Source organism: Heptranchias perlo, chromosome 4, assembly GCF_035084215.1.
Source record: "Heptranchias perlo isolate sHepPer1 chromosome 4, sHepPer1.hap1, whole genome shotgun sequence".
NCBI lineage: Eukaryota > Metazoa > Chordata > Chondrichthyes > Hexanchiformes > Hexanchidae > Heptranchias > Heptranchias perlo.
The window spans coordinates 130,618,113-130,645,828 of NC_090328.1; the positions used below are offsets into that span (position 1 = coordinate 130,618,113).

Genomic DNA, 27,716 nt, shown 5'->3' on the forward strand with positions numbered 1-27,716 from the left:
TCAGTGCCGTGCGGTGCCGGTGGGGGGGCGCGCTGTCTGGCGGGCGGTGGTGTCAGTGCCGTGCGGTGCCGGTGGGGGGCGCGCTGTCTGGCGGGCGGGTGGTGTCAGTGCCGTGCGGTGCCGGTGGGGGGCGCGCTGTCTGGCGGGCGGTGGTGTCAGTGCCGTGGGGTGCCGGTGGGGGGCGCGCTGTCTGGCGGGCGGGTGGTGTCAGTGCCGTGCGGTGCCGGTGGGGGGCGCGCTGTCTGGCGGGCGGGTGGTGTCAGTGCCGTGCGGTGCCGGTGGGGGGCGCGCTGTCTGGCGGGCGGTGGTGTCAGTGCCGTGCGGTGCCGGTGGGGGGCGCGCTGTCTGGCGGGCGGTGGTGTCAGTGCCGTGCGGTGCCGGTGGGGGGCGCGCTGTCTGGCGGGCGGGTGGTGTCAGTGCCGTGCGGTGGGGGGGGGTGGCTGGTGAGTTTGTGCGCCTGCGCGCTGCCCGGACTCAAAACAACAACTGAAGGCGGCAGAGAGCGAGTGAGTCGGGGCCCGAGTGAAGGCCCGTCCGTCCGTCCGGCTCCAGCCCTGTCCTCGCACTCCACCGTAAGTTGTGGTGGGGGTGTCAGTGAGCGGCAGTTGGCCGCCGTCGAGCGGCTCGCTTTCACCCGCCCGTGTCTGGGGGATCTGCAGCCTCTGCGGTCCGGGAGCGGGGGGGGGAAGGGCGGTGGAGGCGGGGTGAGGTGATCCATGACCCTGGGCCGGGGGGGTGTGGTGTTGAGAGATGTCGGCGGGGGGGGGGGGTGGGCAGCAACTTGTGTCCGAGGCCCCTGACGGGCAGGTGCCCCGGGGGTGGGGGGGGGGCTCGGACAATGTTATAAACGGAGGGGAGTCGCTGGTCCTGGATCCCTCCCTCCCCCCTGGGGAGACACCGGAGCAGCTCCTTTATGTGACTCTTTCCCCCCCCCCCCCCAGCTCAGTTGTTTTTTTAATCAACCCGGGTCCGAGCTGCTGTCAGGGCGGTGGGGAGGCCGCCATCCAGTGCAGGCCCTTTAATGAGACAGTCCGAGGGATGCTCTGTCAGTCGGCTTGTGTTTTATTTTCTCCATTACAGCTGTTTCGATTTTCATTTATTTCCACCCCGTTAAACCTCTGTCCAGATGCACTGGGTGGGGGTGGGGGGTGGGGGGGTTTTGCTGTCTTTGGTTGCGATGAAGTTTGATTGTGAACTTTGTGGCATTCGATGTCACATTGAGAAGGGACTTTCGAGTTCGATTGCAGAGGGATGTGCGTCTGCTTGAAAACATTATAAATCGTGCAAGTTAACTTTTCTGTTCATGGTATTTCTTTTTCTGTTCATGTAACGTCTCCGTGAATGATTTTATTTATACTTTTTTTTAGATGTTTATTCCAACATGGATTTAATTTGCAATATGTATGGACATTGCATGTTGCCGTGGTGATTGCACTTGAGATATTTTGGTACCCAAAATCAGCCGTAACCTCAGACAAAGCTGAATCATTTCAGTGGCAGAAAAGTGAATTAACATTTATTGTTGCAAGTCACTGTTGGACAGATACTTGCAATATTTCAAATTAATTCTACTTTTAAGCATTTTTCAAAGAGAATTTCCATGGTTCTGACATCTTTAATTGTACAATAATATCAACATTAGAATGTTGTAGGATGTTCTTAAAATATAGATATTTTGAAAGTTGCAAAAGACCTTAAGTTGTAATTTGCTCTTTTTTTTATCTTGTGGGTTAAGGAGGTGGAGTGGATTGCCATTTTTTGAATTTAGTTGATTTGAGTTGCTTTTTTCTTTGTGAATTGGGGATTAGATTTGAAGTAGACTGTTGTGTTTAAAATGTTATGTAAAGTGCTGTAATATGACATATACTGTTACCTTCAAGAGCATCTATAAACAGACACCAAAGCTGGAAATAAAGAGGAAAAAAAATGCAAATGCTAGAAATGTGATACAAAAACTAAAAAATACTGGATGTACACAGGTCAATCAACATCTGTAAAGAGAAAATATGGTTTAAAATTTTAGGTATAAGCCTTTTCCTCAAATCTAAAGCTGGCTTGTACCAGTTTATTAAATGCACTCTTGGAAGATTGACTTCCTGTTCAGCAACCAATTTTATCTGCTGTCATTTCCTCAATAATATTGACTTGAGTACTCTGGAGAGAAGAGAACAAAATGCTTCATTGTTAAAAAAAAAAGAGGGGTAAAGCAAAAGTTACTCTTGTAAAAATGATTGTTCAGGATGACCTCTAATTGAATCTCTTAACTGGTTGTTATTGTGTTCAAAACCTTTCAGAATTGCACACAGCTTTGACTTGGTTTAGATCCTATTCTCCTGATATTTTAGTATCATTGTATTTTGGAATGGATTTTTAGCTATGGCTGAAAAATATATTTTGGAGGGCTTGGGTTCTCCTTTTAAGTGGGACTGTATGAAATTGTAGCCAATGAATGGAGACATAAGCAGAAAGTAGTCTTGTTCTTGGAATGGCTTATCTGAATATTGAATTTGCTTATTTTAAGTTAGCATAGCTATAAATTATATTTATATGTACAATTCTTGCCTTTCTATAACAATAACATAGGAAAGTGAGAGTATGGGCAAGATAGACTTCTTCCAAATGCTTTTGTGGTTGATCACGACTACGTGTTCTCTATTGTAGTCAGTACTGCAGCCTGGTTGAGACTGGGGACTCACAGGTGCAAATCAGCATTGTACATCTCAGTTGCATAGCACACTGATGCACCAAAACACTCCGCCTTGTTCTTGCCACTGTTTTTTGCAAAAGTCAAACTTTCCCACCTCCTGGCAATTTAAAATTAATAGAGTATGATACCCATTTGGCCCTGGCAATGTGACAGTCCAGGTTGAACTTTTCATGCTGGTAATGTACTACAGAGTTCTGTAAAATATGAACCTTTTACTTTTTTTATTTGTATATCTAATATTCATATTTTAGATTGTTGGTTTAATTTCAGTGAGTGTTTGTTTATTTAGATGGTGAATTCAACATATAGGTATCACATTGGCCATATAGATAGTGTTGTCTTTTTACCAAAGCCTTTTTTTAACAGCAAAGTTACAGTTGACCTTGCATTATTTATTACTGAGTGAAAATTAAATTTTAGGATTTGACAGATTGATGAATGTGTGTTGTGAAATTTTTTTCATTTGTATTAAGCACATTGGAATTTTGAGTTTTTTGCTAGTAAAATTGAAAGCTTCCCTGATGGTTCAGGTGGTTAAGGCTGACTCATATAGACCAGGAAGATCTCAGCTGGAATGGTGGTAGGGCACATCAATTTGCTTCATTATCCCTTTTAATTAGGGAGGGAAAAATCCCCCAGAGTTCTCATTCATGATTGCTATCCTGGAGGAGGACATGACTGGGTTTAGCTGTGTGACCAAATGGCTTGCCAACACTCAGTCTAGACTCGAACATGAAGAATGGTTGCTTAGGCGAGGTATTGGAAGGAGTGTCTTGTCTGTGGAAGAAGCCAGTTCCTTCAGGATAGGGGAGAAAATTGACAAGAAAAAAAAAGGGGAAAAGTGCAAAATGTTAAATGCTGCTAAATTTGTTTCAGCTTACTTAAGACTTTTAAAAACATGTTGAATAGGATAGAGCTTTTTTAAAACTATATAGTTTTTCAGTTAGACCCCTTTTTGTCAAAATAATTTAATACTAGTTTTCTTAATAGTGAGTGTTATTATTTTACTAAAATTTTTCCATAATTTTTGATATCACTTGCTGAGACTTGAGTCGCACACAACCCGATTGATGAGAGTTTTAGTTTGGGATGTTGTGTGCTTAATTGGGGTGGGAATGATAACAAAAAAAGTACTGGCACTATTTGACTAGCTTGGTAAAGTGCTGGTTGGCTGATTATTAAACAGTTTCATGTAGCCTCCATCAGCCAGCATATTTTGGTATGGTACAGAGATATTAAGCCATGTCAGCACATCTATTCAGTGCGATATATAAAATGGATGCTCCTCTGGTAAATAGGCACAAAAGTAACAGTGCTGCTTGTATCTTTTGTTTTTAAAAAAAGGCTCCTTGATATCACTGTGTGCTAGTTTGCCAATACCACAGAAAAGTAGAAGCTAAATTTGCTCCTATGATTTCTTTCCGCACATAAAATCCTTAATTATACCTGGGGGAGGGCTAGATGGTAATCAGATGATATTGAGGGAAGCAGGAGGGAGGGGTGGAAACTAAGCAAATGACATATTTTCCCATGGAAGAAGGGAACAAATGTTGTAAGTTGACCTGGGCCGCTCTTACCCACTCTTAACTTGAGAGTAAGTTGCCTCCTAGTGTTCTTAGTTGGGGGATGTTATGGAAGACCTGAGAGTGATGACTCAGACTGAGGAGTAGTTCCATAGGTAGCGTTAGCTGTCTTGTACTTTACCCAAATAGCCATTTTTCTTGCATAAGAGTGGGCAATGATTATTGGTAGGTTATCAAACATGGGAAGGATCACAGTCGAGCCCAATCTTGCTTTCCCCTGACATGCATGTAATTCTGATGGAGGATATTGGAGTGATTGTGTGGGAGGAATGATTGATTTTTTTTTTCCCCTTCCTTTTTCACTTGCTTGCTGATCCTAAGGCCAGTTGTTGTACTGTCACTGTGCACTGTGCCTTAAAGGCCATTAAGTCAGTACAGATTGAATCTGGGACGTTTCTTGGTCTTTATCGTTCAGTACGCACCAAATGTGCATTTACTTGTTTAAGCAATTGGTAAAGTTCCAAGTCTTTTTATTGCATGAAATTGAATAAAGCAGGTAGTTTGTGAAGAGATTTGGTCATTCAGTGGCTTGTAGATTGCTTACAGTACACTAGCAATACAAGTTTAGTGTCTGGGATGTGTTTTCAGCTTTTGAGTGATACTAAACTTGTGGAGTGTAAAATTGGGTGTGGGGCCCAAACTGCCTCCAAAGCAGTGTGAGACTATCTCAATAACAACTTGCATTTATTTAGCATCTTTTAATGTAGTTAAACGCCCCAAAGCGCTTCATGGGAGCGTTGCCACATAAGGAGATACAAAGAGGTAGGTTTTAAGAAGCGTCTTGAAGGAGATGAGCAAGGTGAAGAAGTTTAGGGAGGGAATTCCAAAGCTTGGGGCCTAGGCAGCTGAAGGCGTAGCTGTCAATGATGGACTGAAGAAAATCAGGGATATGCAAGAGGCCAGAATTGGAGGAGCACAGAGATCTTGGAAGATTGTCGAGTTGGAGGAGGTTGCAGAGATGGGGAGGGGCGAAGCCATGGAGGGATTTGAAAACAAGGATGAGAATTTTAAAATCGAGGTGTTGCCGGACCAGGAGCCAATGTAGGTCAGTGAGCACGGATGATGAATGAATGGTTAGGATACGGGCAGCAGAGTTTTGGATGAGCTCAAATTTACGGATGGCGATGGATGGGAGGCTAGCCAGGAAAGCATTTGAATAGTTGAGTCTAGAGATAACAAAGGCATGGACGAGGGTTTCAGTAGCAGTTGAGCTGAGGCAGGGGTGGTGATGGGCGATGTTATGGAGGTGGAAGTAGGCGGTCTTGGTGATCGAGAAGACATCGGGTCGGAAGCTCATCTCGGGGTCAAACAGGACGCCAAGGTTGCAAACAGTCTGGTTCAGCCTCAGACCGTGGCCAGGGAGAGCAATGGAGTCGGTGGCTAGGGAACGGAGTTTGTGGCGGGGACCGAAGGCAATGGCTTTCGTCTATCCAATATTTAATTGGAGGAAATTTCTGCTCATCCAGGACTAGATGTCAGACATGCAGTCTGACAACACAGAAGCAGTGGCGGGGTCAAGAGAGGTAGAGCTGGGTGGTGAGGTAGAGCTGGGTGTCGTCAGCGTACATGTGGAACCTGCTGTTGTGTTTTCAGATGATCTCGCCGAGGGGGTCTCATGTAGATGAGAAGTAGGAGGGGGCCAAGGATAGATCCTCGAGTGATTCCAGAGGTAACGCAGCAGGAAGAGAAGCCATTGCAGGAGATTGTCTGACTACAACTGGATAGATAGGAATGGAATCAGGTGAGGTGGTCTCACTCCACTTAGTTCCAGTGTCAGTCGGGCTGTGACACTGGATTCACCCAGTATTTACACTGCAGCATTGATGCGAAATGAAACTACTTTGCTTTCAACACGATCTGAATACATCCTTCGACATCCAAGATCAGTAAAATGTTCACCATAGATTTGTGACGGTTGGGTATGTTTAATATCACTTTTTGATAAAATTGTATGAAGATGTTTGTTGATTGATGTTTAAGCTTATTAGAAATGAGAGGAATAAAACATATAACTGTGAAACTGCATATCACAAAACCATTATGATACACCGTTGAAAATAATACTGGAAATGTAATTGTGTCTTAGGGCAGTACACTTTGCTTGGAGTGGTAGAATGCAAATTAATGCCTGCAGTCCCTCACTGAGTTCCCAAACTTCCTTTTCCCATTGTGTGGAAGTGCAGAGTGAAGCAACTCCGTAAGGAGGCAAAATATTGGAAAACTACCTTGGTTCATTCCTTCACCTTTGCAACTACTTCCCATCCTCCTGACTCTGATATATTTGACGTGGGAGACCTGAATGGCATTGTATGATAGAGGAATATATATAATGTAACATTGCCTTATTTTGTTTTTTTGTTATAAATTCCTGCACTCACTTCTTCATCTACCCTTTATTACATTGGCCCTGCACGGATGCACTGGTACGCAGACATCCTGCTTTGTGTTATCTGCCAGTACCAGTTTACCAACTGCTGAGGCTTGCTGTTTGGGAGATAAGTGTGCAAACATATGTCCTGCTGCTGTAATGATGTACTAATGTGTTGCACCCTGGTAATGCCTGCTGATTCTCGCTCTTGAACTGGAGGTTGAAAAATGTGTTTTCTATAGTATGTCTGATTTAAAAATTGCATTAGTTTTTTAATTGCTAGGCAGTTTTAAGAATCTTGTACTATGACTTGGCCTTTAATTTCCTCCAGTTTTCATGGATTAGGTACTAAATTCTCTGCCATACTTTGAATTTGCTCTTTTATTTTTATATTCAGTTCCATTATTTTTTTCTGGATCTTGTAGAATACGTTTTTTTTAGACCGCCAACGTTGCTTGCTAGCATCTTGATAATTAGCTTTTAGAATCTGTGCAATTGCACTGCCAGTGAGATAACCCTATTGGACAGGTTTCATTCAGGGGTATCCAATCTTGGAGCACTAATCAAAAATCTTCTGTATGGTGTATACATCCTGTCCACAAACCCTTACTTATTTACTTATTGTGTCCTGGTTTTATAATGCAAAATGCTATGTGAACATTTGTAATTGGAATTCCAATGTTAAAATGGGACTGATTACATGAAATGGCACAAGGTTGTACTTGATGGAAATAACAAAACTGGTAATATTTTCTCCAAAAATTTCTTGAAATGTTTTCTGGAAAAAATATTGTGTGCAATTTTTTCCTCAGTGACTGAAATTTCTAATGTCCAATATAAAGTTTTAAACAAAATTACAAATTCAAATAATTACATATTTCACAATCGCATTATTAAATTTGTCTTGTGCCTTTATTGAAGATTATGTTCAACCTCTCTAAATCTGGTTTGGACTTAATATTTTGCTTAGAGCTGTTAACTGAAGGCAGATTGTGCAGTCTAAGCGTGCTTAGTGTACCCAATTTCGCAGTATGCATCAATAGCATTTAGTCGTTGGAACTGCTGGAATATTATTCTTCATCTAGCAGTCGCTCTAATCTGGTTTCTGCTCCTGCCATAGCACTGAAACTGCCCTAAAAAAAAAAGTCACTAATTACATCTTCTGTGACTCTGATCGTGCTTCTCCCTCCTCCGTTGTCCAGCTGAGTGGGACTGCCCTCTCCTGGTTCCAATTTTGCCTATCCAGTTGTAGTCGGAGAATCTCCTGCAATGGTTTCTCTTCCCACCCCTGCACTCTTACCTCTGGAGTCCCCCAAGGATCCATCGTTGGCCTCCTCCTATTTCTCACCCACATGCTGCCTCTCTGCGACGTAATTCGAAGCCACAACGTCAGGTTCCATGTGTATGCTGATGGCACCCAGCTGTACTGCACCACCACCTCTCTCGACCCCTCCACCGCTTCTGTGTTGTCAGGCTGCATGCTCGACCTCCAGTCCTGGATGAGCCGAAATTTCCTCCAATTAAACATCGGGAAGACCGAAGCCATTGTCTTGGGTCTCCGCCACAAACTCCGATACCTAGCCACCGATTCCATCCGCCTCCCTGGCCACCGTCTGAGGCTGAACCAGACTGTTTGCAATTTCAGCATCCTATTTGACCCTGAGCTGAACATCCAACCCCATATCCTCCCCATCGCACAGCCGCCTACTTCCACCTCAGTAATATTGTCTGTCTCCGCCCCCTCACAGCCCATCTGCAGGTGAAACTCTCATCGTGCTTTTGTTACCTTCAGATTCGACTATTCCAATGTTCTCCTGGCTGACTTCCCACCTACCACTTTCCGTAAACTTTGGCTTATCCGAAACTTGCTCCAAGCCCCGTTCACCCATCATCCCTGTGCTCGCTAGCCAACATTGGCTCCCGGTCCACCAATGCCACAATTTTAAAATTCTCATCCTTGTGTTCAAATCCCTCCATGGCCTCGCCCCTCCCTATCTCTAATCTCCTCTAGCCCTACAACCCTCCGAGAACTCTATGTTCCATTGTGAATCCCCCACTTCCTTCGCCCCACGTTTGGTGACCGTGCATTCAGCCGTCTAGCCCTTAAGCTCTGGAATTCCCTCCCCAAACTTCTTCGCCTCTCTACCTCTCTCCTCCTTTAAGACGCTGGTTACAATCTACCTCTGTGACCAAGCATTGACCTGCCCTAATGTTTCCTCCTTTGGCTCGGAGTCAGGTTTTGTCTGATTATGCTCCTGTAAAACGTCCCAAGGTGCTTTGCTGCGTTAAATGCACTATATAAATGCAAGTTCTTTTTGTTTCTGCTCACTTGTCATTCAAAATTATTTTAAGAACAAATGGACTACCAATTTCTTTTTTTAAAAAGAGTTGTGCATGAGAAAGAAGTGAGATTAAGTGACAAACTAGTTGAAGCTTTTGTTCTGTGTTCTATTAACTTTAGAAAGCAGGGAAAGCTGAGAGTTGATTTTGCCAAATGAGTTGAATTTTGAATCTGCCTCTAATTATAACCTGTGTTTTTTTAATAGTGGTTAGTGTTTACATTTTCTTGCATCCTCAGCAAGTCAGACACAGATGCACATTCAGGAATCAATTGCAAAGCACCAGTTAGGTTTCTGGGTGTGCATAGATCCTGTAAAAAAAAAAATCACAAACCAGTGCTGCAAACTGTGGTACTCTCTTCAACCAGTGCTGCTAGGTCCATGACTTCCCCCTCCCTCACTACTGACAGACACCAGGAATTCACCATTGAGCCAAACCTTTAGATGAGGTGAAGTGTTGTGCCAATCATCAGGTTCCTCTTCATAGTGATGCCAGAGCACAGGGCCCACCATTCTGCCAAACTTGAGCATCTCCACTGCGGTGCTGTCAGTCCAGGATCCCAAACATTCCTGATTGCTCCATTGCTAGTAAAGTGCAGAGCTGCCCCCAAGTACAGCTAAACTCCAAACTCCCATCCCAGTACTGCTGAATACCAGATATCTACCCCCACCTGGTACATCTTGTATACTACCTTGCAGTGTTTTCTTGGCTTTAAAAATGGTAAGGGGTAAAAGTTATTTGCAGATGTAAAGGACCATGTATAAAACAAAGGCCACTTATTTACAGTTTTCAGTGAATAATGAACAGACTTATGGAATTCAATCCCAAAGCACCAGTTAAAAATCCCAGAATACCATTTGATAATGAAATTAAATTTATTCTCACTGTAGATCAGTGGCTCTGATGTTGGCTTTACATGGCACAACCATCCTATTGTTATGAAGTAGCATCTTCTCTGACTCACCATAAAAAATGCCAGGGGAGATCTATAACATCTTCTTAACAAATGTGCACACTTTTTTTGTCACTCTTGCATGTATTTTGTCATATTATGACACTTATGACACAAGTAACATTTAAAATGAATGCCTATTTATATTTTAATAGGTAATTTTGTTACATCTCCTCTACTATACTTGCCCCATAATCCCGTATCAGGATTTTTTTGACCATTTCTCCACAGAAAGGATTTTAATAAAGTTGTTTTAAGTGCAGTGTGTGTGTGTATGAGTGTCTGAAGTGATGGGTTGTTAATTAGCTAGTCTTGATGTTGTTCCCTATAGACTGTAAATAATGAACAATTTTTTAGCTTGCCTCCTATTGATAAACACCTGACACCCATTGTCTTCGAAGGTTTTTGATTTATTTCTGACTGTTCAGGAAATAAATTAGAATGTTAGTCACTTTTTAAAAAAAAAGTCTAGTTTTTGCAACTGAAGCTGCAGCTGAGGCAGAAAGGTCCCAGAAAAGGCAGGCTCAAAAAAATCAAATGGAAAGCAAAACAGCCCACTGAACTGGGGTAGCGTAGCATATACATTATTTTCCTGATATTACATGGAGATAAGTTGTATCTATTTAACTAAGTGGATCTGATCGCGAGTATTGCTTTGAATGTTCACCATCCTGTGGAATAAAGCAGGTTAATGATTCAAGCCACGCCTCACGTCATCTAGTGTGAACTCATCAGCTTTCAGAGAGATTAAAAAATTTTTGTACAGGTAGATATAGGACAGTGTGAATCAACTTGCATAAAAATAATGCTGTGCGAGCTGACAATGCTGACCCTGCAAAGGTATTTACAGCAAACCTGAATTTTTAAAAAGTGTACTTTATTTCATAAAATTTAAAGATACACAGTTCAATGCTTTAAAAAAAAAATTCCAAGCAATGCAGTTCAGACCAATACAATGCAACTCACCAGTGGCTGGAGTCATACCTAGCACAAAGGAAGATGGTAGTGGTTGTTGGAGGCGAATCATCTCAGCCCCAGGACATTGCTGCAGGAGTTCCTCAGGGCAGTGTCCTAGGCCCAACCATCTTCAGCTGCTTCATCAATGACCTTCCCTCCATCATAAGGTCAGAAATGGGGATGTTCGCTGATGATTGCACAGTGTTCAGTTGCATTCGCAACCCCTCAAATGATGAAGCAGCCCGAGCCCACGTGCAGCAAGACCTGGACAACGTCCAGGCTTGGGCTCAAAGTGGCAAGTAACATTCCTGCCAGACAAGTGTCAGGCAATGACCATCTCCAACAAGAGAGAGTCTAACCACCTCCCCATGACGTTCAACGGCATTACCATTGCCGAATCCCCCACCATCAACATCCTGGGGGTCACCATTGACCAGAAACTTAACTGGACCAGCCATATAAATACTGTGGCTACAAGAGCAGGTCAGAGGCTGGGTATTCTGCGGTGGGTGACTCACCTCCTGACTCCCCAAAGCCTTTCCACCATCTACAAGGCACAAGTCAGGAGTGTGATGGAATACTTTCCACTTGCCTGGATGAGTGCAGCTCCAACAACACTCAAGAAGCTCGACACCATCCAGGACAAAGCAGCCCGCTTGATTGGCACCCCATCCACCACCCTAATCATTCACTTCCTTCACCGGCGCACAGTGGCTGCAGTGTGTACCATCCACAGGATGCACTGCAGCAACTCGCCAAGGCTTCTTCGACAGCACCTCCCAAACCCGCGACCTCTACCACCTAGAAGGACAAGAGCAGCAGGTACATGGGAACAACACCACCTGCACGTTCCCCTCCAAGTCCGACTTGGAAATTTATCGCCGTTCCTTCATCGTCGCTGGGTCAAAATCCTGGAACTCCCTACCTAACAGCATTGTGGGAGAACCTTCACCAGACGGACTGCAGCGGTTCAAGGCGGCTCACCACCACTTTCTCAAGGGCAATTAGGGATGGACAATAAATGCTGCCTCACCAGTGACGCCCACATCCCATGAACGAATAAAAAAAAACAATGCAGATCGTACACACTATGATCCCATTATTACAATTCAAAACACAGTACATATCCCCTGATACATTCTGTATAATACAAGGTGGGATGGCCTTACACAGTGGCCTTTCCCCATAGAGGCTTTGGGCAGGCTTCATCTCGGTTGAGTGCATCCCGCAGCACGTATTCCTGTATTTACAGCAAATCTGAATTTGTAACAGTCCTCCTACCCTAGGTGGTGCTGCTACCTTTCTTTCACTCTGCTCCTATCCTTGATCATTAGCCCCCTTACTGAGTGCAACAGGGTTCAAAGTGTTTTATTTTAAAATGAACAGCAAAAACAGCCTGTAAATAGTTAATATGTTTATAAAGTTTATTCCCAGATTTTACAATTTGGTGTACAAGTGCTCTGGGTGGGGTTCCTTTTTTGTTGCACTGTTGCAAGTTGTGTATGTCCCTTTTTTCACAATGCTGAGAAATCTAGAATATTATTTGTGTATAGTATGCATTTCCTGTATGTGTCTCACTTACTACCTGTAATACTTTCCCTGTCACATTTTATTAATACTCTTTCAAACAGTTGAACCACTGACTTGCTATGATCAATGCTATGGAAGAAGTTATTAATAAATTAAACTCCTTGAGTTGCTAATGCTGTCACACTCCCAGTATATTGAAATCAATAGGTAATGTTGTAATCTTGACACCTACTATTCTTTCTTCCTCCAAAGGTGGCGCTGTAACCTCCAAAACCACTACAGTCCTCACCACTTACAGCGGGCGCATTCGTGATCTGCCCGCTGTATGCGATGTCAGCATAACGGCCATCGCGTGCATGTGCTATATGGCCATTTTTCAAGCAGCTGACTTGTTTTTCTTAATGGGTCGAATTTATATATCGTACGGCTCATACCTGATCACTGTGCATTTATCCACAAGCCATTGGCAGTGATGCTACAAGAGTGGGCCAGGGTGAAAAAGACAGCATCGGACATATTCTAACAATGATGCCAGCAGAGCTGAGAACAGGTCTGACTGTTACATTGGAGAATATGTTGAAGCTGAGTGAAATTATAGTTGCTCGCTTTGATGTTTAAATATCTCCAGAAAATGCAAACCATATTTTGAAATAACTCATGCAAAAGTTCCAAGCAAACAAATGTTTATGAAATTCACAAACATGCCCCCACTGTTGAACTACAATGGAGTGCAGCAGTCATGAAAATCAGAGGAGCATTGAACGCCTACCGCTACAATCCAGCATTCGCTAAGATTTATACCTTGTAATGGGTGGGAAAGTCATAATCTGCAGTGCTGACATCAATCATTGACTTACTTTCCAATAACGCTGGCCTCCAGCTGTTTCTGCCTGAAATAAACACAGTATTTAAAACGCCATAACTGGCAACTTTGAAATTGACGTTAATACAAATAGTTAGTGGGTTTTCGCTTTCTGGCTGATATAAGCAACTGTCCGTTTTAAATGTGGATGTTTTAAGTTGTGGGGACTGTGTATAGTACCAACACACTTGTTTCTTGCTTGCTGCAAAGGTGGCATTGTAGCCTGTTACAGCAAACGCAGCTGAATGATGTACCATTTCCTCAGACTAACTAATCAAGGCCACAGGTGATTTATTCGTACTATTGAAACACTGAGATCGGGCAGGATCACAATTAAACGTGCAACACAATCACTTTCTTTTCTAATAAAATATTTTCATATTTATTGAACATACATCAGTGCAGGCTTTCACAGTGTCAGTTTTACATGCAAAATCTGGCTATTAATGTTTTCAGCAGAATACGTTTACAGTTATTGGGCAATATTATCAGTCTGATCCTTGATGTGAAATCTGGGCTTCCTTCTGCTCACCAGGTTCTTAATTTGTGGTGCTATGCCGCACAGTTGACTTAAAATCAAGTAATTCCCTGTGTGGCAAGGGGCTGTCAGCACACAAATGATTGACCTCGCCGGATAATGATGTTACCTCATTTGCATAATTTCCTGGTGTTTAAGGCATGTTGCTTATGATGCTTTGAGCAGCAGGGCTGGAATGTCTGATGCTGGCAGCCAATGAAGTGCATGTGCGTTCCTTAGATTTCCGGCATGTTGAGGGTCCCACTGAGCAAGGGATGCTGGGGAAATGTTTTTCAAGTGTACATTGCAGCCTGCCCTTCCACTGCATCATATCTCAGGCAGGATATATTGGCCTTGGAGAGGTTGTGGTGCAGATTCATCAGAATGATAAGGGCTTAAAGGGTTAAATTATGAAGGATTGGTTGCATTAACTTGGTTTGTATTCCCCTAAATTTAGAAGGTTGAGGGTTACATGAGGTGTTTAAAATGATAAAAGGATTTGATAGAGTAAATAACAGAAAAGCTATTTCCTCTGGTGGGGGAATCTAGAACAATGGATCTTAAAATTAGAGCTAGGCCATTCAGAAATGAAATCACAAAGCACTTTTACCACACAAAGGGTAGTGGAAATTTGGAACCTCTCCCCAAAGGCTGTGGATGTTGGGTTAATTGAAATTTTCAAGTCTGAAATCAACATTTTTATTAGGTAGGGGTATCAAGGATATGGATAAAGGCAGGTAAATGGAGCTGAGGTAGAGATCAATCACTATGTAATCGAATGGTGGAACAGGCTTGAGGGGCTGAATGGCCTACTGCTGTTCCTGTATTTCCATTGTTAAGCACTCCAGCTGCATTATGGGGCAGAAGCATAATTTAAAAGAGCTGAGGGCCCATTGAGCTTGGTCCTAGCTCTCCATGTGTTTGTCGCATGTACTGAGGCATACTAGGTGTGATGGGGCTCTTTGGCTTTACTGATGAATAATATGAGGAGCAAATGCTCAATGCACTCATCATTGGCCCCCATAAGTCCAAGTGCACCCTCCTTTCACCAAAATCAAAACCCTTCTGCCCACAATACACACCAAATTTATAACTCCCTTATCTTTTTGTTCTTTGCTTCATGGGCTGGTCTCATTTGCTGTCTACTGGCCTGGTCTACCACAGCCCACTCTCCTGGCTGTTGCTTGCTCCCTGCCACTCACTTTGTTATTTGTCCATATTGCAACTGCTGCCACTGTGACCTCCGCTGATGTATCATGGTCTGAAGTTTCAGCCTTGGATCTTTAAACTCCCTGGGCCTCGAGTGATAAAGGCGGCTGCTTTATTGAAATCAATCAACCAGGAAGCAGCTCACCTCACTGGCTTTGATAGTTTATAGAGCTGAGGCTGAAACCCTGTGCTGCTCACAGTGTACAAAGGAGCTTGTGGGCTAGGGCTAGATGAGGGCCACATCTTGCACATACCATTCTACTGTTTGTAGTAGTTTTACATTATCTACATTTTGTTTCACTAATGCTGCATTGTATAAGTGTTAAAATAAAGTGATAAAATCTTAGTGGTGCATTTGTGCTCTTTCAGGTTACAACCTGTAGTAGGTTATGGATTTATGGTCCTGATTCTTGCACTAAGTTCCAGATCTCTCGTCTGTGCTATCAGTACAGGTGCTGATGGGAGTAAGGTGCTTTTTCTAAAGGCAGAAGGTGAAGGTTGTTGGGCAAATCGCTCAGCTCATTATTGTATATCTTTTCATTGTTGCCACTTGAATATTATAGACTGAGGAAAAGATAACCCCTTTATCCCTTTTTTATTAAAAGGAAGAAAGCAAAAAGAAGTGGGTAGCAAACAAAATATAACTGGATACTAAAGGGACAATGGCTTGCGTTCAGTAGTGCCTGACAATCAACATGCTTGAGGCACATGTTGGTTTACTAGTCTGCCATTTGCAGAATGTTAAGACTGATCATCTCTTTTGCCACCTGAGTCTATCTTCATAGGCTGTCCAACTGTGTACCTTGAAAAATTCTTAGTATGATGTTGATTCTGCTTGTTCTTCATCATGGAAGTTAGATTATTTTTTGGCAGATTGTTATTGGGAACCAGCAGATTACAGGGAATATTATGGAATTAGTTAGAAGTAAGAGAAAGCATTGATATTGTAGAGGAATTAAAGGGGTAGGAGTCTGGAAAATCTCTCAGGACTTCAGTATGCAAACAAAAAAAGGAAAGTTGAAAGGGAATGTCACATTTCAGAGTGAAAGAGCCCAGAACTCTGATTTTTGTCATACACAATGAGTTCAATTTTTGACACACATTTCACAATTACAATTAGAATGACATATTGGAAAAGCTATACTATAAATTTCCAATAGTGATGTCTTTAAAAAGATACTTTTGTAAAAAAGTTTGATGTGATAAGTGGAAAAACAGAGGTAGAATTAAGTATTGCACAATATGAAAATTGTTACTTTTTCTTGAATGAATCAGTTTCTTCTTTGAATTTAAATTCTCTGACTGCATGGGTTAGCAAGTGACTGCCAATGATACTATAATCAGTTGTTGGGAATTATGCTGAATTGCAGGGGATTAGTTATCATATCACTTCACTCCCCCTTTCCTTCTGCTGAAGTATTATTAAATCGTGTTTTCCAGATTCTGTATTTTATCACTCTCCCTGGAGATAGAAGGGACAGTGGAAAGGGCAGGATGCAAAGCATAATTCAAATAAATTGGGGGAAAAAATGTCCATGGTATTTGCACTTGTATTGAAAGTTAACTGAAAAAGCAATCCCCATTGCAGTATCTTTTACTGCAGAAGTAAACCTCAGTTCCCAACAAGAAAATCACAAAAGCCATGGTCCTTTTTAAGATATTCTAGCATTAGTGATCCTGCATATGAAGGTGTCTGCTCAGGCTGATGCACTTAGTCTTTTTCTTCTTTAGTTCGTCATTCCTTGGTGCAATCCCGGGGGACAATCTCCCCAGTTTCCCCCTCTTAAACATGCTGACTCTTGCTTGGTTATCGTTCCACAGGTGTTGGCAACCGTGTGATACCTTGCTCAAGTGGCCATTCATCATGTGAGCCTGGACAGTGAGCATGAGCAGACTATTCAATCTGACATTGCAATTTTCAGCAGGTGTTGCTAGACAAGAGACCAAAGCAGGAACTAACAGTGATTTTTCTTTTCACCCCATCCCTAACCCGGCCACACTGCCATGAGCTGAGGCACCCCAACTGCTATGCCTGTGGAGATCAGCAAAGCCAGTACAGAGCAGGGATTGAACCTTGGACTTCTAATCTGATTTATATGGTTTAGTACTACCCTGGATGGTGTCCTGATCCGTCAGACCATCGGGGAAGCTGTAAATGGATTTTGTTTCGTTACAACTGTATCTGAATTCCTGCATCTTAGACTATGACTATATATGAAACACTCTATTGCATTTACCTGCTATATTTATGATGTATGACATTAAACTATAATGTTTTGTTAGCCCTCCTCTTCAAAAACTATGCAAGATACAGGAAAGAAAGGACAGAGGGGGCCTCAGGAAAATCACTGATATTTCCATTTTAAGGCAGCTAAGTGTTACTTGCACATGTGCTACAAATAAAGTGGCTGAAGCATACTACTGGCCTTTCATCTTTGGTAATGGGATATCTAAGAGGCACACTGCTATGTCACCAAACATTTCCCCATCTGTTGTATGGATCATGGTGTGTACCTCTTTCCAAAATTATTTTTCTACAATCCAAGATGATGAGGTGTGTGTGTGTTTCTGCCAGCAGCATAAAGGAGTGTTAAATTTGTATAAACACTCCTAGATAACTGCTCATTAACAAATTTAGTTGTGAGGTCAAACAGAAGGATTTGGTCTCTTTCTCAATGGCTGCTAGCTTGGCTACTTCCACTGCCTCTGGCTCAGTAGGTTTACCCATTGACTAGCTCAGCATATAGAACCTGAAGGCCCCAGGTTTGATCCCTAGTTGGTACTGAGTTACAGATCTCAGCTGGGGCAGTGGTAGTAGCACTACAATTGACTCAATGTCTCTGGATTAGGGGGGACAAAATCAGCCAGGATTTCTGCTTCTGATTGTTTAGCAATCCCTGCTGCAAGTCCATGTGTTTGGATTTTGGGCGAAGAAGGGATGGGACTCACCTGTTCTACTCACTACAATTGAATAGCTGCCATTCTTGCTGTTCATGCTTGCATGTGTATAATGGCCTCATGGGTGAAGTATCAGAATGTGTTTGTACATCTGTACCCCAGGAATAAAGTCAACATCTTTGGGACGGTGAGGGGAGAAATAGGCAAGAAATGAAGAAAAGGAAAAATATAACCTGTCTGTTTAACTAACTTGATAGAGTTTTTTGATGAGTTAAGAGAGGGTAGATGAGGGCAATGCAGTTGATATGGTGTATATGGACTTTCAAAAGGCGTTTGATAAAGTGTTGCACTGTAGGCTTATCATCAAGATTGCGACCCATGGAATAAAGGGGGCAGTAGCAACATGGATACAGAATTGGCTAAGGGACAGGAAACAGAGAGCAGGTGTGAACGGTTGTTTTTCGGACTGAAGGGAGGTGTACAGCAGTGTTCCCCAGGGTTGGTGCTGGGATCACTGCTTTTTTTGATTGATTTATTTACACACACACACACACACACACACACACACACACACACACACACATATAAATGACTTGGACTTGGGAGTACAGGGCACAATTTACAGATGACACAAAACTTGGAAGTGTAGTAAACAGTGAGGAGGATAGTGACAGATTTCAAGAGGATATAGACAGGCTGGTGGCATGGGCAGACACATGGCAGATGAAATTTAACGCAGAAAAATGCAAAGTGATACATTTTGGCAGGAAGAACGAGGAGAGGCAATATAAACTGGAGGGCACAACTCTAAAAGGAGTATGGGAACAGAGAGATCTGGGGGTATATGTGCACAAATCATTGAAGGTGATAGGGCAGGTTAAAAAAAAGCATGTGGGATACTGGGCTTTATAAATAGAGGCATAGAGTACAAAAATATGGAAGTCACGATGAACCTTTTATATAACACTGGTTCGGCTACAGCTGGAATATTGAGTCCCGTTCTGGGCAATGCACTTAAGGAAAGATATGAAGGCCGTAGAAAGGGTGCAGAAGAGATTTATTAGAATGATTCCAGGGATGAGGGACTTTAGTTACGTGGATAGACTGGAGAAGCTGGAGCTGTTTTCCTTGGAACAGGGGTGGTCGTGAGGAGATTTGATTGAGGTATTCAAAATCATGAAGGGTCTAGATAGAGTAGATAGAGAAACTGTTCCCATTGGTGGAAGGGTCAAGAACCAGAGGACATAGATTTAAGGTGATTGGCAAAAGACCCAAAGGTGACATGAGGAAAAACTTTTTTACACAGCGAGTGGTTAGGATCTGGCACTGCCCAAGGGGGTGGTGGAGGCAGATTCAATCATGGCCTTCAAAAGGGAACTGGATAAGTACTTGAAAGGAAAAAGTTTGTAGAGCTACCGGGGAAGGACGGGAGAGTGGGACTAGCTGGATTGCTCTTGCAGGGAGCCGCCGGGGACTCCTTTTGTGCTGTAACCTTTCGACGATTGCATTATTTAGGGAAGGAATTCCAGAGTGTGGGGACTACACAGTTGCAGCATGGCCGACAATGGTGAGGCAAAGGGTGGGGGGGGGGGGGGTGGGGGGAGGATGCTCAAGAAATTGGGGACAGAGGAAGAGAAGGTGGTCGTGGGGGGTGGAATTGTAGCACTGTAGCAGGTTACAGAGGTAGGGAGAGGGTGGTCGTGGGGGGTGGAATTGTAGCACTGTAGCAGGTTACAGAGGTAGGGAGAGGGTGGTCTTGGGGGTTGGAATTGTAGCACTAGCAGGTTAGAGGTCGGGAGAGCGTAAGACCATGGAGGGGAATTAAATCGAAAGATGAGAAGTTTAAATTTGAGATGTTGAGAGACCAGGAACCAATGGAGGGCGGCGAGGATAGGTGATAGGTGATAGGCAGGTTAGGTTACAGGCAGCAGAGTTTTGGATGAGCTGAAGTCTCTGGAGGGTGGGAGGTCGGCCAGGAGAGCAATGAAATAGTCGAGTCTGGAGGTGCCAAAAGGCGTGGATGAGGGTTTCAGCGGTAGATGCGCAGAGCTTGGGCAGAGGCAGGCGTTGTTATGGAGGTGGAAGTAGGCGGACTTTGTGATGGAGAGGATATGGGCTCAGAAGCTCAACTCGGGGTCGAATAGGATGCTAAGGTTGTTGAGAACAGTCTGGTGCGGTCTGAGATAGAGATCAGTGTGAACAGCAGGACAACTAATGCATCCACAGGATTGCCTGATCCATGTGGAAGCAGTATAACAAAATGGGGCGATTCCTTTATTTATTTATTTTTTGGTAGAATAAATTCAAATTAAAAATTCCTTCAACCAGCTATATTTCTGAAGGAATCCTACTATTTGTGGCAGTTGTCATCAATACAGATAACTAGTCAAACCTATCAACATGTTAAATGGAAAATGTATGCCTTTGCCTTTGTCTATGCCTTTTTCAGAAATTTAACTTTTTAAAAAATAAAGTTGATTGGCTGGAACAGCTTAATTGAAATTTTAACGTGCACATTAACAGACTGTAGTGGAGCTGACTCTGTTCTCTTTGAATGCTGAGACATCAGGAAAATCCATTATGTATGAGACTCTATCTAAAGAGAAAAATATTCCATAGACTTTTACCTTTATTCTCTTGAAGATGCTGATTCTTGCTATTCTGCCCAGTTTAGCTAACTCAGCGCAGACCAATTTCCTGCCTGTGTTTAGCTAACTCGGCATAGACCATGGATTGAATATGGGACCATTCTGATCCGTGTGACACAGCTTATTTACTGAATAAATTCACGTGAGCTGTCAGAGAAGGAAGCATTCTCATTTTTGATTTCTTTGCTAATTGAATGCTTTTTTGTTATAGATAGGGAAAGTAACATTTCTTTTAGTGCCTGCCTTTCATCAATTCCTAGCGTAGTTATAAGCAGCAACAGTTTCTCCTTTCCTTCATGTATCTGTAATATTGCCTGAACTCCATAAACTGACTCTAAACTTAAATATTGCATTAAGGTGGCACAAACTTTACATGCATGTCCCTTGCTTCTAACAAGGTACTTGTGCAATAGACAAAACAATATGCATTAACAGAAATCCTTCTAATGATGGATTTTAACAAATCTAATGTAAGCTGGAAATGCCCAAGTGGTCTAGAATTTGAGCTCGTAAATATAATCCATGATTGCTTCCTGACCCAGTGCATCAGGGTTGCTATAGGAACTGGTAACGGCAAAGACCCAGATCGTATACTGGGAATTTTTATTTTTATTCATTCACGGGATGTGGGCGTCGCTGGCAAGGCCGGCATTTATTGCCCATCCCTAATTGCCCTTGAGAAGGTGGTGGTGAGCTGCCTTCTTGAACCGCTGCAGTCCGTATGGTGACGGTTCTCCCACAGTGCTGTTAGGAAGGGAGTTCCAGGATTTTGACCCAGCGACAATGAAGGAACGGCGATATATTTCCAAGTCGGGATGGTGTGTGACTTGGAGGGGAACGTGCAGGTGGTGTTGTTCCCATGCGCCTGCTGCCCTTGTCCTTCTAGGTGGTAGAGGTCGCGGGTTTGGGAGGTGCTGTCGAAGAAGCCTTGGCGAGTTGCTGTAGTGCATCCTGTGGATGGTGCACACTGCAGCAACTCGCCAAGGAAGTAGTGGTACCTGTCGATGACTGTGACTATAACATGATCAAATTTGAGATGGAACTTGAATAAACCAATACTCAGGTATCCAATTCTAAAGAGTCAACTTCAAGGCAATGTGTGAAAAACTTAAATTGGAAAAAATGCCCTAGTTGAGGGCAAATTGAATACCTTTAAGTACATATTACTACCTACGCAGGATAAGTACATACCAAGGACTAGTAAGCACAGACTGAACAAATGTGACCTTAAATGGACTAACAAGGCAATACAAAGCAAATAAATTTGGAGAACTAAACAAACTGTGTGAAGTCTGAGAGATGTGAGTGAAGCCATTGGGAAAAATAAAAGAACCACCAATAAAAGGTGGTTGGGGTGCAAAGAGCGAACTAGAAATGAGTATAACTGTGGAAGCCAAATGCAACATCAAAAACAGGAGAACAGCAATAGGGTGATCTAATAACTGTAATCCCTTTAAGGATGCAAATGAGATTGGTGAAGACAAATGTAGGTCCCTTCTAGTCAGAAACGGGAGAATTTATAATGGGGAACAAGAAAATGGCAGAGCAATTAAACAAATACTTTGGTTCTGTCTTCACGGAAGAGGACACAAATAACTTCCTAGAAATGCTAGGGAACCAAAGGACTAGTGAGAAGGGGGAATTAAAGGAAATTAGTATTAGTAAAAAAAAAGTGCTGGAAAAATTAATGGGACTGAAAGCTGATAAATCCCCAGGGCCTAATAATCTGCATCCCAGAGTACTAAGAGGTAGTCAAGGAAATAGTGGATGCTTTGCTTGTCATCTTCCCAAATTCTATAGATTATGAAACAGTTCCTGCAGATCGGAGGGTGGCAAATATAACCCCACTATTTTTTTAAAAAAAAAAAGGAGGGAGAGAAAACAGGGAACTACAGACCGGTTCGCCTAATATCAGTAGTAGGGAAAATGCTAGAGTCGTCATAAAGGATGTGTTAACAGGACACTTGGAAAATATCAACGGGATTAGACAAAGTCAACATGGATTTATGAAAGGGAAATTGTGTTTGAAAAACCTACTGGAGTTTTTTGAGGATGTAACTGGTAGAATAGGTAAGAGAGAACCAGTGGATGTGGTGTATTTGGATTTTCAGAAGGCCTTTGATAAAGTCCCATGTAAGAGGTTAGTGTGCAAAATTAAAGCACATGGGATTGGAGGTCATATACTGGCATGGATTGAAAATTGATTAACAGACAGGAATCATAGAGTAGGAATAAAAGGGTCTTTTTCAGGGTGACGGCAGTGACTAGTGGGGTACCGCAGGGATCAGTACTTGGGCCCCAGCTATTCACAATATATATCAATGATTTGGATGAGGGAACCAAATGTAATATTTCCAAGTTTGCTGATGACACAAAACTAGGTGGGATCGTGAGTTGTGAGGAGGATGCAAAAAGGCTTCAAGGCAATTTAGACTAGTTGAGTGAGTGGGGAAAATACACGGCAGATGCAGTATAACGTGGATAAATCTGAAGTTATCCACTTCAGAAGGAAAAACAGAAAGGCAGAGTATTATTTAAATAGTGATAGATTGGGAAATGTTGATGTACAAGGGGACCTGGATGTCCTTGTACACCAGTCACTGAAAGCAAACATGCAGGTGCAGCAAGCAGTTAGGAAGGCAAATGGTATGTTGGCCTTCATTGCAAGAGGATTTGAGTACAGGAGCAAGGGTGTCCTACTGCACTTAAACAGGGCCTTGGTGAGACCACACCTGGACTATTGTGTGCAGTTTTGGTGGTCTTACCTAAGAAAGGCTATACTTGCCATAGAGGGAGTGCAGCGAAGGTTCACCAGACTGATTCCTGGGATGGCAGGACTGTCTTATGAGGAGAGATTGGGTCGAATAGTCCTGTATTCACTCGAGTTTAGAAGAATGAGAGGGGATCTCATTGAAACATATAAAATCCTGACAGGGCTAGACAGACTGGATGCAGGGAGGATGTTACCCCTGGCTGGGGGTCTAGAACGAAGGGTCACAGTCTCAGGATACGGGGTAGGACAGTTAGGACTGAGATGAGGAGAAATTTCTTCAGTGAGGGTGGTGAACCTGTTGAATTCCCTACTACAGAAGGCTGTGGAGGCCTAGTCACTGAATACATTTAAGGAGATAGATAGATTTCTAGACACAGAAGGCATCAATGGATTTGGGGAGAGAGTGGGAATATGGTATTGAGATAGAGGATCATCCATGATTATGTTGAATGGCGGAGCAGGCTCAAAGGGCTGAATGGCCTACTCCTATCTTCTATGTTTGTATGAAACTAAGGAACTAAAAATAATTAACATACTAAATGTCGACTTCTTTGAAATAGTCTCTTGAGAAGACACTGGTAGCACAGTCGGTGGCTGGGTTTGTTTTGTCGTCTTTTTGAAAATATTGCCATTTTGGCTTTTTTCCAATCCAGGGAGACCTTCCCTCTATTTATTGACACCCTCATAATGACTGCCAGGACTCCATAATCTCACTTAGTACCGATGTGTGCACAAGGTCCATTCTTGGGGATTCTTCAATTATCCTCACTTCTCGTTCCCTCTTAGCTTACCTCTTTTGGCATTTTTTTTCCTGATGGCGTCCCTCATAGGAGGTTCTACAACTAACCGTAATGACTTAAACATCACTTGAGTGGGCTTTCTAGACAGTTGTGAAGGGCACAATACTGACCATGTCCAATCATTAAAACCTTTCCACATAACTCAGTTCTCTAACACGAAGGATCAGCCACGAGGCGCTTCTCTGCACCACTCCCAGAGCTTAGGTGTTTTGCTTGTGCAGAGCAGCAGTCAACAAAACACTGATTATGGCAACATCAGTTTGGAGTACAAGTGTGAGCTGTCATGTTGAAGCTGTATGTTCTAGTCCGGCAGTACTTTGAATACTGTGTTGAATTCTGGTCACCAAGAAAGAAAGACTTGTATTTATATAGTGCCTTTCACGACCTCAGGACGTCACAAAGCGCTTTACAGCCATTTAGTTACTTTTGAAGCATGGTCACTGTTGTAATGTAGGAAACGCGGCAGCCAATTTGCACACAAGAAGGTCCTACAAACAACAATGTGATAATGACTAGATAACTCCTCGCCTGTTCTTGGAAATAGTGCCATGGGATCTTTTAAGTCCACCTGAGGGGGCAAAAGGGGCCTCTGTTTAACGTCTCATCCGAAAGACGGCACCTCCGACAGTGCAACACTCCCTCAGTACTGCACTGGAGTGTCAGCCTAGATTTTGTGCTCAAGCCTCTGGAGTGAGACTTGGACCCACAACCTTCTGACTCAGGTGAGAGTGCCACCACTGAACCAAAGGCACAAGCAAAACACCTAAGCTCTGGGCGTGGTGCAGAGAAGCGCCTCGTGGCTGATCCTTCGTGTCAGAGAACTGAGTTATGTGGAAAGGTTTTAAAAAAAAAACTTGGACTCTTCAACCTTGAAAGGAGGCGAGGTGAATGAGAGGGAGTCTTATTGAGGTAAATGCAGTATGAAGTGGAATAAAAAGTTTAACTTTGAGCACTATTTCAGGTTAAACCCTGACTGCAGGACATGGGGAACTAGGTACAGACGGATAAAGTGTTGTCGGGAAGCATTTCATCATGTAGAGTGATAAATTCCTGAAATGCTCTTCTGGTTAAGGTAGTGGTGGCAAAAGATCCTACTCCATTAAGCAGGGAAGTTAGATGCTGCGATTGGGGATCTTAGGCTTCTATGGAAGGACTGTGTTGTGGTTTTTCCTCAGCTGAGGATTCCCTTCCTCTATGATCAACGGAGACCTTGGGGAAATATGTTGAGACATGTTTCTTGTTAATAAAAGCATTGTTCAACAGAATGTGTTTGTTTTCCACTGTTGATTGACCAAATGCTGTTTAAAAGAATCAAACAAGATACAGTTCTGTCTTTGACAACCATTTTCTCTCTCAATGAAACTAACTTTTTAAAGTGGCCATTGGGCTGGCCTCATGGTTGTGGCATCCATTTTGCTTTTGCTACTTCAACGGAGACTGTAATGTGATACTTCCGTCGACAGCCAAAAATTTGTGTGCATCCCACGTGTAGAATTCTTTTATAATGGATCAAAATCTTGAGCTTGATGTGGGACAAATGACTAAATGCTTAATTCAGTATAGGGAATGGTCTGTTTCTTCATGCTCTTGACTGTTAAATAGTAAAGATTTTTATTTTTATTTTAGGTAAAAGAATACCTTTTTGTCATCATGGCTACAGAGGAAGCAGGATCTCCATCAAAATCTATGTGCAAAATCATGACCTTCCAGCCCACAATGGAAGAGTTCAAGAATTTTTCTAAGTATATTGCATACATGGAATCTCAGGGTGCACATAGAGCTGGCCTTGCAAAGGTAAGAAATGAATCGCCCTTAGTGTTCCTTGAACAGATGTTTAATATTGGATTCAGGCTCAACAATCTATCTTTCATTTAACACCTAGAGGAGGGCATGCCTGTTTACAGATTACAAGACTTTGTTACAATAGGCAATTTGCGGAATCTTTGTAGGAATAATGGAAGTTTTGCAAATGATTTGTGGGAAAAGTTTTGTACTCGCTCTCATTTCCTTTTCAACTCCCCCCAAATTGCAGACCCATACTGGGGTACCATTTTGGAGGGATCCCCCTTGACAGCATCAAAGTGGATCTTGTGACCCTGGTGAAACAAAGTGTAGCTTCACTCACCATTGTGAAGGTAAATGTATCAAGACCAAAGGGCCAGCTGGAGAACCCTTATCACGGTACTCTGGCTGTGTCATGTGATCTCCTTGACTTCAATAGGTGGAAGAATAACACTCATCATACAAGGCTCAGGCTCTAAATCAATAGACAGATTTATTGAACTTAGAACAGTTATCGGTATCATTACAGTAATTACAAACTGCTGTTTTTGACATTGAGAAGGTTAGTAAAGACCCATCTCCTGCACTGGCCCTTAGCACGAGACTGGCCGTCAAAACATACACCTAACATGGGTGCTCGCTGCCATGGAGTCCTCTGACTGGGTTCTGATGGCTTCAGACAAACCGCTGAGGGCACGTGACCAGATGTCAGTCCACAATACAGATCAGCCATGATCTAATTGAATAGCGGAACAAGCTCGAGGGGCTGAATGGCCAATTCCTGTTTTTGTGTAATCAGAAGTTCTGGCTACAGGGCCGTCTGTCAGAGTAACTACGAGGTTTCATGGCTCTGCTTTCTCACAAACATGATTGAAGGCTTCATTTCAGACATAGCTGTCAACCAAACCTGGATCCCCAGAACGTTAATCGTATGGGATGTTTAAATTGCTTGATCCTTTTCTGAGAAATGCATTTTCTATTCCAGCCACTTTGATCAATCTGGAATTGTAGGAAATGAACAGTTGACTAGTCAGTTATCAGGGACAGTGCTTTGGCAGAAAACATTTAAGATTCTGTAACAGATATGAATGTATTTAACTACCTTTTTGTCTCCCATGAAGAAGCTACAGATACACCTCCAAGCTTTTGGCACACCAGACTGTGACGTGTATTTTCTGCTGCTTGATAAAACACCTATTTGAGCTGAATTGTCAGGCTGTTGGGTGGGGGGGCGGGAAGAGGAATATGGCAATTGAGCCAGCTGAGGATCAGGGAAGTCCGTTTTTGTTCCCCCCCCCCCCCCCCCCCCTTTTTTTCTGTTTCTCTCCTTCCGCCACCCCCCCCCCCCAAATCATCTCAGCTATGCTGATTCCGTTTGTAGTGTCCCTACTGCTGTTCTAACTGAAATGAGCTAACTCAACACAGCTCACGGATTGAACTTGGGACCTTACTGGTCTGTATGATTCACTAACACAATGGCAGTGCATTTATCCAATTTTTCCCAATATTTTTCTAATACCTTCTCCAAAAGTTTCAAAACTGTTATAAAGAAACTGCTGTTGAATAACAAAATATGCTCTAATGTGCTATGTCTTCATTTAAAATGATGATTTGTTTTTGGTTAGTAGGTTCTTGTGAACTACTTTCCTACCCCTGGTTTTTCTCCCATTGTCAAGGCTACAGATACCTTTCGAATAAGGCACTGTGCTGCCAGACCGCTGCCCATTGGTACTTTCCTCTGCCTGGCAGGAGGTATGCAAAAATAGCCTGGTGGTTGATCCCATTTCCTT

At 42.9% G+C, this 27,716-nt stretch overlaps 1 protein-coding gene across 6 annotated transcripts in view; it reads left to right on the top strand.

Annotated features, from left to right (window-relative positions):
- Positions 1-453: 453 nt before the first annotated feature.
- The window catches only part of LOC137321285 (lysine-specific demethylase 4C-like), a 408,143-nt gene continuing 380,880 nt past the window's right edge, over positions 454-27,716 (top strand). For 4 of the 6 annotated variants that reach the window (XM_067983641.1, XM_067983643.1, XM_067983642.1 and 1 more), the window contains exons 1-2: positions 455-572; positions 25,771-25,938. In XM_067983641.1, the coding sequence (XP_067839742.1) occupies positions 25,795-25,938 (144 nt within the window). In that variant the 5' untranslated portion in view covers positions 455-572; positions 25,771-25,794. Of the gene's footprint in view, positions 573-25,770; positions 25,939-27,716 lie in introns of those variants that run through there. The other 2 variants (XM_067983644.1, XM_067983645.1) reach the window with 2 other exon arrangements.